Here is a 17093-nt window from a genome sequence, read left to right as displayed (position 1 = left end):
GACAAGGATGTCAGCCACAGCACCGTGTCTTCCTTTGCAGATGACACCTGAATCTGTATGACAGTGTCTTCCATTGCAGACATTGCAAGGCTCCATGCGGACATCAACCAAATCTTTCAATGGGCTGCAGAAAACAATATGAAGTTCAACGATGAGAAATTTTAATTACTCGGATATGGTAAACATGAGGAAATTAAATCTTCATCAGAGTACAAAACAAATTCTGGCCACGAAATAGAGCGAAACACCAACGTCAAAGACTTGGGAGTGATCATGTCGGAGGATCTCACCTTCAAGGACCATAACATTGTATCAATCACATCTGCTAGAAAAATGACAGGATGGATAATGAGAACCTTCAAAACTAGGGAGGCCAAGCCCATGATGACACTCTTCAGGTCACTTGTTCTATCTAGGCTGGAATATTGCTGCACACTAACAGCACCTTTCAAGGCAGGTGAAATTGCTGACCTTGAAAATGTACAGAGAACCTTCATGGCACACATAACAGAGATAAAACACCTCAATTACTGGGAGCACTTGAGGTTCCTGAACCTGTATTCCCTGGAATGCAGGCGGGAGAGATACATGATTATATACACCTGGAAAATCCTAGAGGGACTAGTACTGAACTTGCACACGAAAATCACTCACTACGAAAGCAAAAGACTTGGCAGACGATGCAACATCCCCCCAATGAAAAGCAGGGGTGTCACTAGCACGTTAAGAGACCATACAATAAGTGTCAGGGGCCCGAGACTGTTCAACTGCCTCCCAGCATACATAAGGGGGATTACCAACAGACCCCTGGCAGTCTTCAAGCTGGCACTGGACAAGCACCTATAGTCGGTTCCTGACCAGCTGGGCTGTGGCTCGTACGTTGGTTTGCGTGCAGCCAGCAGTAACAGCCTGGTTGATCAGGCTCTGATCCACCAGGAGGCCTGGTCACAGACCGGGCCACGGGGGCGTTGACCCCCGGAACTCTCTCCAGGTAAACTCCAGGTATGCAGAGCATTTTGGGCAAATTAAGCTTTTTCCTCAGGATGTGACCCACACCAATCAGCTAACACCCAGGTACCTATTTGCTGCTAGGTGAACAGGGACAGCAGGTGTCATAAGGAAACATGACACACAAATGTTTCCACTTCAGTTCACTTTCGTTACCTAGTATACAATAAGGTATATGCACTGCTCAATTTATTTGAATTTTAGGGATTAAGTAAGCTTATTAAGGTACAGGTACACACAAGTACAATTATTGTACATAGTGTAAATTACCTAGGATAACCCAAAAGAGTCAGTGACTTATCTCCATTAGGGTCCTTGACCTATTTCTATTGAGGTCCTGAGTTATCATAAGATGTTAATTCTATATCAATTTAATGACTAAGTAATATTGGACTTTTTTCAGTTCTAAATAAAAATTGTATGTATAGCAGGATAGCAGATGAACAAGGAGGCTTTAGGAAAGGTAGGGGGTGTGTGGACCAGGTGTTTACAGTGAAACATATAAGTGAACAGTATTTAGATAAGGCTAAAGAGGTCTTTGTGGCATTTATGGATTTGGAAAAGGCGTATGATAGGGTGGATAGGGGGGCAATGTGGCAGATGTTGCAAGTGTATGGTGTAGGAGGTAAGTTACTGAAAGCAGTGAAGAGTTTTTACGAGGATAGTGAGGCTCAAGTTAGAGTATGTAGGAAAGAGGGAAATTTTTTCCCAGTAAAAGTAGGCCTTAGACAAGGATGTGTGATGTCACCGTGGTTGTTTAATATATTTATAGATGGGGTTGTAAGAGAAGTAAATGCGAGGGTCTTGGCAAGAGGCGTGGAGTTAAAAGATAAAGAATCACACACAAAGTGGGAGTTGTCACAGCTGCTCTTTGCTGATGACACTGTGCTCTTGGGAGATTCTGAAGAGAAGTTGCAGAGATTGGTGGATGAATTTGGTAGGGTGTGCAAAAGAAGAAAATTAAAGGTGAATACAGGAAAGAGTAAGGTTATGAGGATAACAAAAAGATTAGGTGATGAAAGATTGGATATCAGATTGGAGGGAGAGAGAGTATGGAGGAGGTGAACGTATTCAGATATTTGGAAGTGGACGTGTCAGCGGATGGGTCTATGAAAGATGAGGTGAATCATAGAATTGATGAGGGAAAAAGAATGTGATGAATGTTGCAGCGAGGAGAAGGCTGGAGGCAGTGGAGATGTCATGTCTGAGGGCAATGTGTGGTGTGAATATAATGCAGAGATTTCGTAGTTTGGAAGTTAGGAGGAGGTGCGGGATTACCAAAACTGTTGTCCAGAGGGCTGAGGAAGGGTTGTTGAGGTGGTTCGGACGTGTAGAGAGAATGGAGCGAAACAGAATAACTTCAAGAGTGTATCAGTCTGTAGTGGAAGGAAGGCGGGGTAGGGGTCGGCCTAGGAAAGGTTGGAGGGAGGGGGTAAAGGAGGTTTTGTGTGCGAGGGGCTTGGACTTCCAGCAGGCATGCGTGAGCGTGTTTGATAGGAGTGAATGGAGACAAATGGTTTTTAATACTTGATGTGCTGTTGGAGTGTGAGCAAAGTAACATTTATGAAGGGATTCAGGGAAACCGGCAGGCCGGACTTGAGTCCTGGAGATGGGAAGTACAGTGCCTGCACTCTGAAGGAGGGGTGTTAATGTTGCAGTTTAAAAACTGTAGTGTAAAGCACCCTTCTGGCAAGACAGTGATGGAGTGAATGATGGTGAAAGTTTTTCTTTTTCGGGCCACCCTGCCTTGGTGGGAATCGGCCAGTGTGATAATAAAAAAAATAAAATGTATATTTGGCATAATCTAAAGAAAGAACAAACTAGCAGATTAACAGAAGATGCCCTAATAATGCTAAATAAATTTGCATCCCTTAATTGAGACTCCTTGATGCCAGTCAGTGGTTCTTGATCCAAGGAATTGGACCCATGCTCCTTCCTTGGTTTGAACCTGATTGCCTTCCATTCCCCCAGTCATTGTATGATCCTTTATAATAAAGGCTTAGCATACCCCCTTTGCTGTAATAATAAAAATGAATTCACTTGGTGTGCAAGCATCAAGTCTCGCAAATTGATATGACACTATGATATGCAAGTTATCCTAGGCCAAATCTATACTTGTATTATGTATAACTAGTGTATGATATCAACATCTATGTAGCTTCAGAACCAATGTTCTGGTTTCTGTATATTTTTTTGAAAAATGCTTATATTAAAGGATATTCCTAAATATTTCATTGTAATTACAGTTGAGATCAGCTCACTACAGATTATTTTTATGGCTACTTACTCTTGTACTACGCAACTGCAATGCTGTTTTCGTCTAATTGTATGATGAGTATTGTAAGAGTGTACAATACAGTACAGTAGACCCTTGATTTAACACACTTATAGGAGAAAGCAAGTGGCTGGCAGTAGCTGTTGTGGCAGTAGTTTAGATTGTTCTGCTCATATCATGACAATAACTAACAATTATGTAATTAATGAGCTTAGTCTGTTGTTTACAAATCAGTTAACCCTTTGACTGTCACAACCCCAAATCCTGAGGTGTCTCCTGGTGTTGCAAAATATTTGAAAAAAAAAAAAATGTGAAATGATAGAGAATCTTTTTCCAATGGTAATGACACCAAAAGTACGAAATTTGATGGAAAACGTACAGAATTACACTCTCACGAAGTTAGCGACCTCGGCGATATTTACGAATCAGCGATTTTGCCCACTTTGAGCCCAATTTTCGGCTAATTCCATTGTTCCAGTCGATGACCAAACTCATAGCTATTTCTTTAGAACTCCATTTGTTCTATCGATTGAGTACAAGAAACTGCCCATTTACCGATTTCAACTACCCAATAACGTGGTCAGAAATTGGCAATTTGGCCACTTTCATACAAATAAAAAAATATGCCAATTTCAAAATAGGGTCCAGAATGAACAATGCAGACATTCCTGGCTGTAAAATAACATTTTCTTTGTTCATCAGTCACGTCCACAGGCCCCCTTTGATATTACTCTTGCTTTATACAGTGGACCCCCGGTTTACGATATTATTTCATTCCAGAAGTATGTTCAGGTGCCAGTACTGAACGAATTTGTTCCCATAAGGAATATTGTGAATTAGATTAGTCCATTTCAGACCCCCAAAAATACACGTACGAACGCACTTACATAAATACACTTACGTAATTGGTCACATTGGGACGTGATTGTAAAGCGGGGATCCACTGTATTTTGAATTTTTATTCAAACAAAAAATAGGAGATTTACTGTTATGCAGACTACTGCAATATTGTAATAATTGTATAAATAATGTCAACCTATTCATGATTGCATATTAGAATGGCTAGTTGGACATTTATTGGACAATGACATCATTTGTTTTACTCTTGAACATTGGCAAAAATCAAACATTTCCCCTAATTTGAGCTCCATTTCAAGGTCCTTTTCATAGTAAAACCAATCAAAATCACCTTTATTTCTATAATATGTTTTCCATTCTATCAAATGAGACCAAGAATACAACCATAAATACTATACAAAAATACACCTCAAAGTTGGTATTTTAATCTAAAAACACAGTTTTTTTTCCTCATTATGCACTGCGTGCTGCAGGATTTTTTTTTATATGGTGCACACTGACCACACAGACCCATTCTCTCACATGTGGGCCTACCAGCTTTCTCCTGCTTGATTTGAAGCCGCTAGAATTTTTGAGTATATATACGTCAAACACATTGGCTTGTCAAAGGGTTAATTTGGTGGATTTTGCCCTATATTTCTGAAGTACATCAAATTGAGGGTTTAATGATTGTATTGAAGGATTTTTTGTATATTCTGAAGATGGATGTTGCATTAAATTTATCCTCAAATTTCATTTTTAACTTCAAGGTCTCTCATTGAGCCTAATTTTGAATTTGAATATGAAATCTAGCCTAATCATAACTATGGTAATCTAACTCCAGCATTTCATAAAAGATTTTATTATTATGAGCAATGTCCTTGTCCAAAAAGGTTTAATAACTTACATTCAGATGTTGGTTTAAAGTTCAGTTATGCTGGGTGAGATAAGGTTAACATAACCTGGGTTAGCTGTAGTTAACATAGGTTTAGTTTAAAAGAAAGAATATTTGGCATGTACAAATAGAGTTAAAAAGGTTTTGATATGAGATTTGTTTAATGTTACATAGAGGCTGTATGGACTATTGGGGCAATCATGTGGAAATTTACCTTCAGAAAAGCATGTAAAAAGTAGCATGTGGTTTTTCCTTATAAATTTCTGTGGTTACAGCATCTTAAAGAAAAATGGCTTCATGATTACCTTAGAAGTCTAGTTCTATTCTGCATTTATCTTATTAATTCCTCATTTTTTCTGTCTAATTATTACAGTAGACTATACTACAGTGATAAAAATAATATAAGCTCATTACTGCACTGTACATTGAAGCTTGGACTTGGGCGACATGTTTGGAAATTATATGAAGTCTCTGATGACTCGGGATGATGAAACTATTCCCTCTCAATCTTTATCACTACTCCCAGCCAGTTTGAGTCTTTCGTCAGTGAGCCTAGACTCTATAAAGTCGCAAACTACAAAAATGTCAACTCAAGTTTTCAGTTCTCTTAAGAGTCGGTCAGACCGTTTTTCCAAGTTATTGTGGAGTGACAATAGTGATGTATCTGGAAATCAAAAAGCACCTGCATCAAACCCTAAAGCTCCACCTCCTACCCTGCTCGAGCAGCTCAAGTGGCCTGTCCTTATTAACAATAAAAAACACTGGCTGCCATATGTAAGCAGTAACAGTGTTGACGAGGAAGATATTGTAGAGAGATTTATTCGTGTGATTACGTTGGAGGACTCTGAAGAGCGGCCAGAAGATACATTTTACAATCATCCAGCAAGGGTAAAATTTTAGAAACTTGATACTGTGCTGTGTCAGTTTATGTTGTTTAATAGATACTGTACTGCATACATTGTAGCATAGAACTATCAGAACCGTACACTCAGTAGTGGCTCTTGTAATTTCAAGTCCAGAATTGGCTAGACTCAGCAGCACTTCTTGCAGTTGCAAATCCAGAGTTGTACAGACTCAATGTCATTTCTTGCAATTGCAAGTTCAGCACTATACAGACTTAGGTGAGTCAATCCTCTGTATTTCACACACAGTTCATTACTGTCATGGTATACACGTAATGAGATTCTTATTTCAGTTTTTTGGAATTTACCTGCGTGTTTTCTCATTCTTTCAGTGTCTTTAATTGTAATTGTACATCTTCAGTCTATACATGACATATTCTTTTAAAGTCAGACCAACCAAATTATGGTAAATATGAATAGGTATTTGAAGTAAAGGGTTTTATCAGAAATTCATCAGACATTATAGTGGCTGCTGTGGCATCACCATGGTAAAACATGTATGCCATGTATTATCACCTGTGTATGTATATCTTAAAAAACTGCACTGTCCAAGTTAATGTCAATGCTTGTGCTTTCTACAGGAGAATATATAGCCCAGATCCATTTTACATCTTACTTTATTGCTTTGTGAAGACAGTGTTAACATTGATTACAACATAAATCTTCAGTATTTCTACACAGAACATAGCATAATATTGGACTTGCACCATCACAGAAGGATTATCTTAATAAATCAGAGAAGTTTCTGAAAGTGAATTCTCTACATCATCATGTGCTGTTAGCTAGCAAAATAGCCACTGCATATTTGATAGTAAAAGAATATAATACTCTATAGCACTTTTCTGGCAAGAGTTTATTGTAAAAGATCAGAAATAATTTAATTATGTAATTATTATATAAAGTATTATATAAATTATTTCTAGCCAGAAATATTTTTTTTTTTTAACGAACTGGCTACCTCCCACCAAGGCATGGTGGCCTAAAAAGAAAAAAGTTTTTCTTTTTAAATTTAGCAATTTTACGGGAGAAGGGGTTACTAGCACCTTGGTCCCAGTATTTTAGTCGCCTCTTACGACACACACAGCTTATGGAGGAAGAATTCTTGTCCACTTCCCCAAAAAATGCATTCTTGCTTCATTCTATTTCATTTTGTTTGTCTTCATCTAGTGGCAGCAAGATTAAAGGTAAATTTGCCTCAGTGTTGATGACATTCCCATCCTTAGTAGCTCACACATGGCTCAAGTAGAAAGTTCCACAAACAGCCAACACTCAGGGACAGGCCCTTCAGCTTAGCTTGTGATCAGTGGGAGTGCAGGATTTACACACACAATCTCCATCTGCAGCTCTTCACCTTTTTTTTTTTAATTTCAACATGTGGAGTTTACACCGGGAACACTTCATATGCTCCAAAAAACCTTCTCATTCTTAAGTGGGTGGTTGATGAGCAGTTTACTGTTTGTAGATTCAGTTGCATTGTTAAAATATTTTTAAGGTAAATGCTGCACCTTTTCAGTCATACTACTGTTCATGTATGCAAGAGGTACCGAGGTAATATGCATCACTGATAATTCTCGTGTGTTGATTCATGCATTTCCTTGCAGCGTCGCAATGACCGGGAAGAGATTCGGCGCAAGCTGGCTATGGGTATTGACGATGACCAGGTTATGGAACGACCCCATCGCAAACCATCGCTGCACTCTCGCCTTCAAAGTGGTATGTACTGTCTTTACATGGATTGTAGTCAATGAAAATACCATCTGGCACTTGTGATACTGTCAGTTCTTGCATACATTAATAAAGAACTGTTAAATATTGTATTATTAAAGTTAATGAAAATGTACTGTAAATTATTTTTAATACTCTTTCTGTAATGAGCTTAATATTAGTGAAATGTATGAACTGCCTTTTCTCCTCAAATTATATTGCATTATTTAGTAACTCCTTTATCTGAAACTATTTTTTCTAATTAGTTGTAACTATATTTCATTTTCTTTTAAAATATGTACATAAGACTCAAAATATCTTAAACTAGACACCTGTATTGGAGTATAGTTTGCTAGAGATGCAAATTTTTCCTGTGATATAATTTTTTATATTATCACATAGATTTATGTAATTTCTTCAGAAGTTTGACAGTTCAGTACTTCCTTTTCATGTATTTTTTTTTTATTTTGTACAGGTATGAATCTACAGATATGTTTTATGAATGAAACTGCAAGTGACTGTGAGAGTCAGTGCTCAGACACAGAGAGTACACAAGATCGAGAAGTTGACACAGATCATGTCATCTCATCTGGGAACAGTAAGGTAACGTGAAATGCATGATGAAAGTCTTACAAGGGTGTAAGGGGTAGCAGAGCACTCTTGGGAGAAATGTTTAGATAGCAAGACCTTGAGGCTTTTTTGTCATGGCCACATTGAGTAAATTTACCCTGGGTGTTCTTACACATGTTTTCCTTTCATTTTTATTTCCTCAAGTCCCAAGTGATCACATAGTTCATAACACACACACTTGCACACACTCAATTTTCTTCATTAAATACCAGAGGTATAACATGCATTATACTGCATACACCAAGAGATAGTGAGGTATTATTCAATAATTATTTCTGTTTGTTTCATGTATTGTTGCAGATCTTCAGTTGTTGAAGTAAAAATATAATTTAAGTATAATTTTTCACACTTAAATGTATAATTGTAATATTGTTCTGTAATAATGACAATGTTCATCAAAATATCTTAAGAGCTGTCTTGATGGGAAATTGACAATCACTTAAATGTTTCCTTTGTTCCTGTTTGATAGTTCATATGTACCAGTTGATGTAGGAATGATAACCATTGATGCTGAGCTACTTTGGGTGTACCGTATGTGATTATCATAAAAATAAAAATAATAATAATTTTTTAAAAATGTTCTACAAGTTTGGTTTGCATTTAGGGTGTGAGGAGTGCATTTACAGTTTGCTGCTGGAGCTCTTAAGGTCACCCATGTTATAAATACCGCAATGCAGATGTTTAAATAAATATACAAATACTTATTAATTCTGCTGCTTCTTTTCAGACATCAACACCTCAGCCCCTGAGGACTCGTACAGCTCATTCTGAGCCTGATGTGCGGGACAAGGAGGTCGACTTCTTTGCCCGCCAAGCACAGCTGCAGGCAGAGGCTCGGCTGGCCCTGGCTCAGGCAAAAGAGATGGCGAGGATGCAAATGGAAATTGAAAAACAAAGCAAGAAAAAGAGCCCAATTGCAGATATTGTTAGGGCAAGCTTCAATAAGGTAAGTTAGTTATCATTCTGTTTACTCACCTGTCTGTCTTTTATGTTTTTGTCTAAAGATTTATTTGTCTAATTGTAAGGAATGATTCTTATATTGCATTCTTCAGTCTTCACTAGTGCTTTGATGAAATCAAAGCAGTCTAACATAATGAACTTACGTTCAATTGCTTTGTATCAGGAATTGGATTATATAAAGCAGTTGTTTATTATGATCAGGTTAATTTTATAATAGCATATTAAAGCTTGAAGCCCTAATAATCAGCACTACATGGCCTCACTGTAGGTGTCTGTATGTATCTTCTGACAGAATGTACTACAAAATGACAAAGTAAATGCCCAGACACCCTAGAATTTGTTTACACAACCATTATAACTATGTTAAACAATCTAGGTGACATCGTGCATCCCTGCCCAAGATCTATTTTTTTTGAAAAGTATTTTTCCCTCTCTCCTACATACCTTACCTGGAGTATACCTGGAGAGGGTTTCAGGGGTCAGCTCCCCCGTGGCCCGGTCTGAGACCAGGCCTCGTGGTGGATCAGGGGCTAATTAACCAGGCTGTTACTGCTGGCTGCATGCAAACTGATGTATGAACCACAGTCCGGCTGGTCAGGTACTGACTTTAGGTGCTTGTCCAGTGCCTTCTTGAACACAGCGAGGGGTCTATTGGTAATCCCCCTTATGTATGCTGTGAGGCAGTTGAACAGTCTTGGGGCCCCTGACACTTAATGTGTTGTATCTCGGTGCACTCATGGCGCCCCTGCTTTTCATCGGGAAAATGTTGCATCTCCTGCTGAGACTTTTGCTTTCATAGGGAGTGTTTTTCGTGCGCATGTTTGGCGCTAATCCCTCTAGGATTTTCCAAGCGTATATTACCGTGTATCTCTCTCACCTGTGTTCTAAGGAATACAAATCAAGGGACTTCAACCATTCCCAGTAATTTAATTTAGGTGCCTTATCGTACTTATGTGTCCCATGAAAGTTCTTTGTACACTCTCCAGGTCAGCAATTTTGCCTGCCTTGAAAGGGGGCAGTTAGTGTACAGCAGTATTCCAGCCTAGAGAAAACAAGCGATTTAAAAAGAATCATCGTGGGCTTCGCGTCTGTAGTTTTGAAGGTTCTCATTATCCATCCCATCATTTTTCTAGCAGATGTGGTAGATACATTGTTGGTGGTCTTTGAAGGTGAGATCCTTTGACATTATCACTCCCAGTCCTTTACATAACTTTTTTACTCTATTGTATGGTTAGAATTTGTTGTATACCCTGATGCAGTTTTAATTTCCTCAAGTTTTCCATATCCGAGTAGTTGAAATTTCTCTTCATTGAACTTCATATTGTTTTGAGTGGCCCATTTGAAGATTTGGTTGATGTCCACTTGGAGTCTTGCAGTGTCTTTGATGGAGGACAGTATCATGGCAGTTAGGGTGTCATCCGCAAAGGAAGACACAGAGCAGTGGCTCACATCTCTGTCTATGTCAGATATGAGGATGAGGAATAGGATGGAAGCAAGTACTGTGCCTTGTGGAACAGAGCTTTTCACCATATCTGCCTTGGACTTTACTCTGTTTACTATTACTCTTTGTGTTCTATTTGTTAGGAAGTTATAGATCCAGCTACAAACTTTTCCTGTTATTCCTTTATCATGCATTTTGTGCACTATTACACCGTGGTCATACTTGTCGAAGGCATTTGCAAAGTCTGTATACTACATCTGCATTTTCTTTATCCTCTATAACATCCAGGACCTTGTCATAATGGTCCAGTAACTGGGACAGGCAGGAGTGACCCGCTCTAAACCCATGTTGCCCTGGGTTGTGTAAATGATGGGTATCTAGGTGGTTGGCGATCTTGTTTCTTAGAACCCTTTCAAAGATTTTTATGATATGGGATGGTAGTGCTATCAGTCTGTAGTTCTTTACAATTGCTTTACTGCCACCTTTGTAGAGTGGGGCTGTGTCTTTTGTTTTTAGTGAGTTTGGGATGACCCCTGTGTCCATGTTTCCTCTCCATAGAATGCTGAAAGCTCATGACAGGGGCTTCTTGCAGTTCTTGATGAACACAGAGTTCCATGAGTCTGGGCCTGGGGCAGAGTTCATGGGCATGTCATTTATTGCCTTTTCACGGTTTTGTGGTGTTAGGATAATATCAGACATTTTTGAGATGACTGTTGACCCTTAGTCTGGGTAACGGCTCACTGAGCACCGAGTCGTATTGGGACTTTGGCCTCACTCTGTATAAAAAAAAATTTTTACTGCTTTTAGTAACCAGTCACCTACTCCATACTTTTTTTTTTTTTCAACAAACCGACCGTATCCCACCGAGACAGGGTGGCCCAAAAAGAAAAACAAAAGCTTCTCTTTTTAAATTTAGTAATCTGTACAGGAGAAGGGGTTACTAGCCCCTTGCTCCCGGCATTTTAGTTGCCTCTTACAACACGCATGGCTTACGGAGGAAGAATTCTGTTCCACTTTCCCATGGAGACCCTACTACATTTATTGTACTTTTAACATTTTTGTTTAAATTATTGAAGAAGGTTTGCCATTCATTGAGAAAAATAATAGAGTAATACAGAGAGTACGTACGAATTTAAATTTATTTTTAATTTAATTTCATCAGATAATACAATTAAGAGTGATTTCTTGCAGATTGGTGTTCCATTCCCAGACAGTAAGAGGCGAATCAGCCGTCAAATTCTAACTGACATGAATGTTGCGCAGCTTCAAGTAATTGTGAACGACCTTCATACACAAATTGAAAGTAAGTTTTATGTTGCAAACTGCTTTTTTTCATATTTTAAGAGTTGCATTCCAACATTCCTGTATAAAAGTTATGTACAACCTCTCTTCACTTAGCAACGTACTCGTTTACCAATGACTCAGACTTACGATGGGCGCTCTGACTAGTATGCATACTTAAATAATGTATATTAGAGGGATTTATTCTATTTATTAAGTACAGTGGACCCTCAACCAACGTTGGCATTCCAAAGTAAAACCCTTTATTGGTGTATCACTCTAAAACTCCCAATGTCCCCCAAGGCTAATTTTTGTGTGCTGTGGGGGGCAAACAAAAAGGCATGGGTCACTGGGGACTTTTTTCTTGACTGGTTACCCCCATTTCCCCCCCGGGGGTTCCCTCCTGGAAAATAAATTGGCCCCTTAAATGCCTCCTGGTAGGGGGAAATGCCCCTTTTCATCCTTCAGACTTAGAAGGGGCGACTTTCTCGGACATAGGCTTCTTTGGGGGTAAAGTTTTTGCCTCCTGCCCCTCCCCTAAACCCCAATGGCCCAAAAGGGGTCATTCAAATTTAAAGAAAACCCCAAAAAAGCTATTTTAAAAGGTGCTTTGGTGACCTCAAAAACTCAATTGACTCTAAGTTTTTTGGGAAAAACCCTTTTAATCCTCAATTTGTCATTATATAATTTTTTTGGGGAAGGAAGTAACAAAGGGGCCCTTGCCCCTTGGCGGGAAAAAACTGTGGCCGGGAATGTGTAAAAAAAGGGGGATTTTAAAAGGTTTGGGGGCAAACCCTGGGCCCTATGCCAGTTGGGGAACCCCATTGGAGGGAAACCCTTGGGTTGGGAGGTTAGGGGGGAGGATGTGGAAGAGTTGTGGAGGGGGACAATAAAGAATCCACTGATTGGTTTCCTTTAGATCATCTTCAACAAAAAGGGGAAAGCCACCCCTGAAATGCGGAGGAGGATAGAGAAAAGTGAAGAAGTTCCCCCTCTTAAAAGTTTAAAAAAATGTGTGCAATTGGCTTAAAGTGAAAACCCTTTTTTTAAAAATCACTAAGGTTTCGGCGGGGCCCCCAGCCTTTCCCTGACAATTTGTAAACAACGGGAATTAAAAAGAGGGGAAGTACGGGCCTTTTGGACAAAATATGTTGTGCGACAGAGGTTCAGTGACCCCTCAAGCTGGCCCCAAAAGTGGCATTAAAAAAAGGGAAGAAACCCGGGGAAAGGACTTCCCCCTCGGGTCCTTTTTTTATTATTTTTTATTATCACACTGGCCGATTCTCACCAAGGCAGGGTGGCCCGAAAAAGAAAAACTTTCACCATCATTCACTCCATCACTGTCTTGCCAGAAGGGTGCTTTACACTACAGTTTTTAAACTGCAACATTAACACCCCTCCTTCAGAGTGCAGGCACTGTACTTCCCATCTCCAGGACTCAAGTCCGGCCTGCCGGTTTCCCTGAACCCCTTCATAAATGTTACTTTGCTCACACTCCAACAGCACGTCAAGTATTAAAAACCATTTGTCTCCATTCACTCCTATCAAACACGCTCACGCATGCCTGCTGGAAGTCCAAGCCCCTCACACACAAAACCTCCTTTACCCCCTCCCTCGAACCTTTCCTAGGCCGACCCCTACCCCGCCTTCCTTCCACTACAGACTGATACACTCTTGAAGTTATTCTGTTTCGCTCCATTCTCTCCACATGTCCGAACCACCTCAACAACCCTTCCTCAGCCCTCTGGACACCAGTTTTGGTAATCCCGCACCTCCTCCTAACTTCCAAACAACGAATTCTCTGCATTATATTCACACCACACATTGCTCTCAGACATGACATCTCCACTGCCTCCAGCCTTCTCCTCGCTGCAACATTCATCACCCATGCTTCACACCCATATAAGAGCGTTGGTAAAACTATACTCTCATACATTCCCCTCTTTGCCTCCAAGGACAAAGTTCTTTGTCTCCACAGACTCCTAAGTGCGCCACTCACCCTTTTCCCCTCATCAATTCTATGATTCACCTCATCTTTCATAGACCCATCCGCTGACACGTCCACTCCCAAATATCTGAATACATTCACCTCCTCCATACTCTCTCCCTCCAATCTGATATCCAATCTTTCATCACCTAATCTTTTTGTTATCCTCATAACCTTACTCTTTCCTGTATTCACTTTCAGTTTTCTTCTTTTGCACACTCTACCAAATTCATCCACCAATCTCTGCAACTTCTCTTCAGAATCTCCCAAGAGCAGTGTCATCAGCAAAGAGCAACTGTGTCAACTCCCACTTTATGTGTGATTCTTTATCTTTTAACTCCATGCCTCTTGCCAAGACCCTCGCATTTACTTCTCTTACAACCCCATCTATAAATATATTAAACAACCACGGTGACATCACACATCCTTGTCTAAGGCCTACTTTTACTGGGAAATAATTTCCCTCTTTCCTACATACTCTAACTTGAGCCTCACTATCCTCGTAAAAACTCTTCACTGCTTTCAGTAACCTACCTCCTACACCATACACCTGCAACATCTGCCACATTGCCCCCCTATCCACCCTGTCATATGCCTTTTCCAAATCCATAAATGCCACAAAGACTTATTTTGCCTTATCTAAATACTGTTCACTTATATGTTTCACTGTAAACACCTTGTCCACACACCCGCTACCTTTCCTAAAGCCTCCTTGTTCATCTGCTATCCTATTCTCCGTCTTACTCTAAATTCTTTCAATAATAACTCTACCATACACTTTGCCAGGTATACTCAACAGACTTATCCCCCTATAATTTTTGCACTCTCTTTTATCCCCTTTGCCTTTATACAAAGGAACTATGCATACTCTCTGCCAATCCCTAGGTACCTTACCCTCTTCCATACATTTATTAAATAATTGCACCAACCACTCCAAAACTATATCCCCACCTGCTTTTAACATTTCTATCTTTATCCCATCAATCCCGGCTGCCTTACCCCCTTTCATTTTACCTACTGCCTCACGAACTTCCCCCACACTCACAACTGGCTCTTCCTCACTCCTACAAGATGTTATTCCTCCTTGCCCTATACACGAAATGACAGCTTCCCTATCTTCATCAACATTTAACAATTCCTCAAAATATTCCCTTCATCTTCCCAATACCTCTAACTCTCCATTTAATAACTCTCCTCTCTTATTTTTAACTTGTTAATCTCACTCCAAAACTTTTTCTTATTTTCAACAAAATTTGTTGATAACATCTCACCCACTCTCTCATTTGCTCTCTTTTTACATTGCTTCACCACTCTCTTAACCTCTCTCTTTTTCTCCATATACTCTTCCCTCCTTGCATCACTTCTACTTTGTAAAAACTTCTCATATGCTAACTTTTTCTCCCTTACTACTCTCTTCACATCATCATTCCACCAATCGCTCCTCTTCCCTCCCACACCCACTTTCCTGTAACCACAAACTTCTGCTGAACACTCTGACACTACATTTTTAAACCTACCCCATACCTCTTCGACCCCATTGCCTATGCTCTCATTAGCCCATCTATCCTCCAATAGCTGTTTATATCTTACCCTAACTGCCTCCTCTTTTAGTTTATAAACCTTCACCTCTCTCTTCCCTGATGCTTCTATTCTCCTTGTATCCCATCTACCTTTTACTCTCAGTGTAGCTACAACTAGAAAGTGATCTGATATATCTGTGGCCCCTCTATAAACATGTACATCCTGAAGTCTACTCAACAGTCTTTTATCTACCAATACATAATCCAACAAACTACTGTCATTTCGCCCTACATCATATCTTGTATACTTATTTATCCTCTTTTTCTTAAAATATGTATTACCTATAACTAAACCCCTTTCTATACAAAGTTCAATCAAAGGGCTCCCATTATCATTTACACCTGGCACCCCAAACTTACCTACCACACCCTCTCTAAAAGTTTCTCCTACTTTAGCATTCAGGTCCCCTACCACAATTACTCTCTCACTTGGTTCAAAGGCTCCTATACATTCACTTAACATCTCCCAAAATCTCTCTCTCTCCTCTGCATTCCTCTCTTCTCCAGGTGCATACACGCTTATTATGACCCACTTCTCGCATCCAACCTTTACTTTAATCCACATAATTCTTGAATTTACACATTCATATTCTCTTTTCTCCTTCCATAACTGATCATTCAACATTACTGCTACCCCTTCCTTTGCTCTAACTCTCTCAGATACTCCAGATTTAATCCCATTTATTTCCCCCCACCGAAACTCCCCTACCCCCTTCAGCTTTGTTTCGCTTAGGGCCAGGACATCCAACTTCTTTTCATTCATAACATCAGCAATCATCTGTTTCTTGTCATCTGCACTACATCCACGCACGTTTAAGCATCCCAGTTTGATAAAGTTTTTCTTCTTCTCTTTTTTAGTAAATGTCTACAGGAGAAGGGGTTACTAGCCCATTGCTCCCGGCATTTTAGTCGCCTCATACGACACGCATGGCTTACAGAGGAAAGATTCTTTTCCACTTCCCCATGGACAATAGAAGAAATAAAGAGGAACAAGAGCTATTTAGAAAAAGGAGAAAAACCTAGATGTATGTATATCTTCTTCTTTCAACACACCGGCTGTATCCCACCAAGGCGGGGTGGCCCAAAAGGAAAAACGAAAGTTTCTCCTTTTACATTTAGTAATATATACAGGAGAAGAGGTTACTAGCCCCTTGCTCCCGGCATTTTAGTCGCCTCTTACAACACGCATGGCTTACGGAGGAAGAATTCTGTTCCACTTCCCCATGGAGATAAGAGGAAATAAACAAGAATAAGAACCAGAAAGAAAATAGAAGAAAACCCAGAGGGGTGTGTATATATGTGCCTGTACATGTATGTGTAGTGTGACCTAAGTGTAAGTAGAAGTAGCAAGACGTACCTGAAATCTTGCATGTTCATGAGACAGAAAAAAGGACACCAGCAATCCTACCATCATGTAAAACAATTACAGGCTTTCGTTTTACACTCACTTGGCAGGACGGTAGTACCTCCCTGGGCGGTTGCTGTCTACCAACCTACTACCTATAATGTATGTATATATATATATATATATGCATGTGCGTGTCTGTGAAGTGTGACCAAAGTGTAAGTAGGAGTAGCAAGATATCCCTGTTA

The 17093-nt window shown here is 39.8% G+C and overlaps 1 protein-coding gene across 6 annotated transcripts in view; it reads left to right on the top strand.

The window, feature by feature from the left end:
- The window catches only part of Schip1 (Schwannomin interacting protein 1), a 90623-nt gene that overhangs the window by 55580 nt on the left and 17950 nt on the right, over positions 1-17093 (top strand). For 3 of the 6 annotated variants that reach the window (XM_070089218.1, XM_070089219.1, XM_070089220.1), the window contains exons 2-6: positions 5389-5903; positions 7519-7630; positions 8097-8224; positions 8979-9197; positions 11844-11955. In XM_070089218.1, coding sequence (XP_069945319.1) covers positions 5463-5903; positions 7519-7630; positions 8097-8224; positions 8979-9197; positions 11844-11955 — 1012 coding nt within the window. In that variant the 5' untranslated portion in view covers positions 5389-5462. The remainder of the gene's footprint in view (positions 1-5388; positions 5904-7518; positions 7631-8096; positions 8225-8978; positions 9198-11843; positions 11956-17093) is intronic. The other 3 variants (XM_070089223.1, XM_070089221.1, XM_070089222.1) reach the window with 1 other exon arrangement.

This window comes from Cherax quadricarinatus, chromosome 27 (assembly GCF_038502225.1).
Source record: "Cherax quadricarinatus isolate ZL_2023a chromosome 27, ASM3850222v1, whole genome shotgun sequence".
NCBI classification, from domain to species: domain Eukaryota; kingdom Metazoa; phylum Arthropoda; class Malacostraca; order Decapoda; family Parastacidae; genus Cherax; species Cherax quadricarinatus.
Note: the sequence above shows the minus strand (reverse complement) of the source record. Positions and strands in the feature narration are given on the sequence as shown.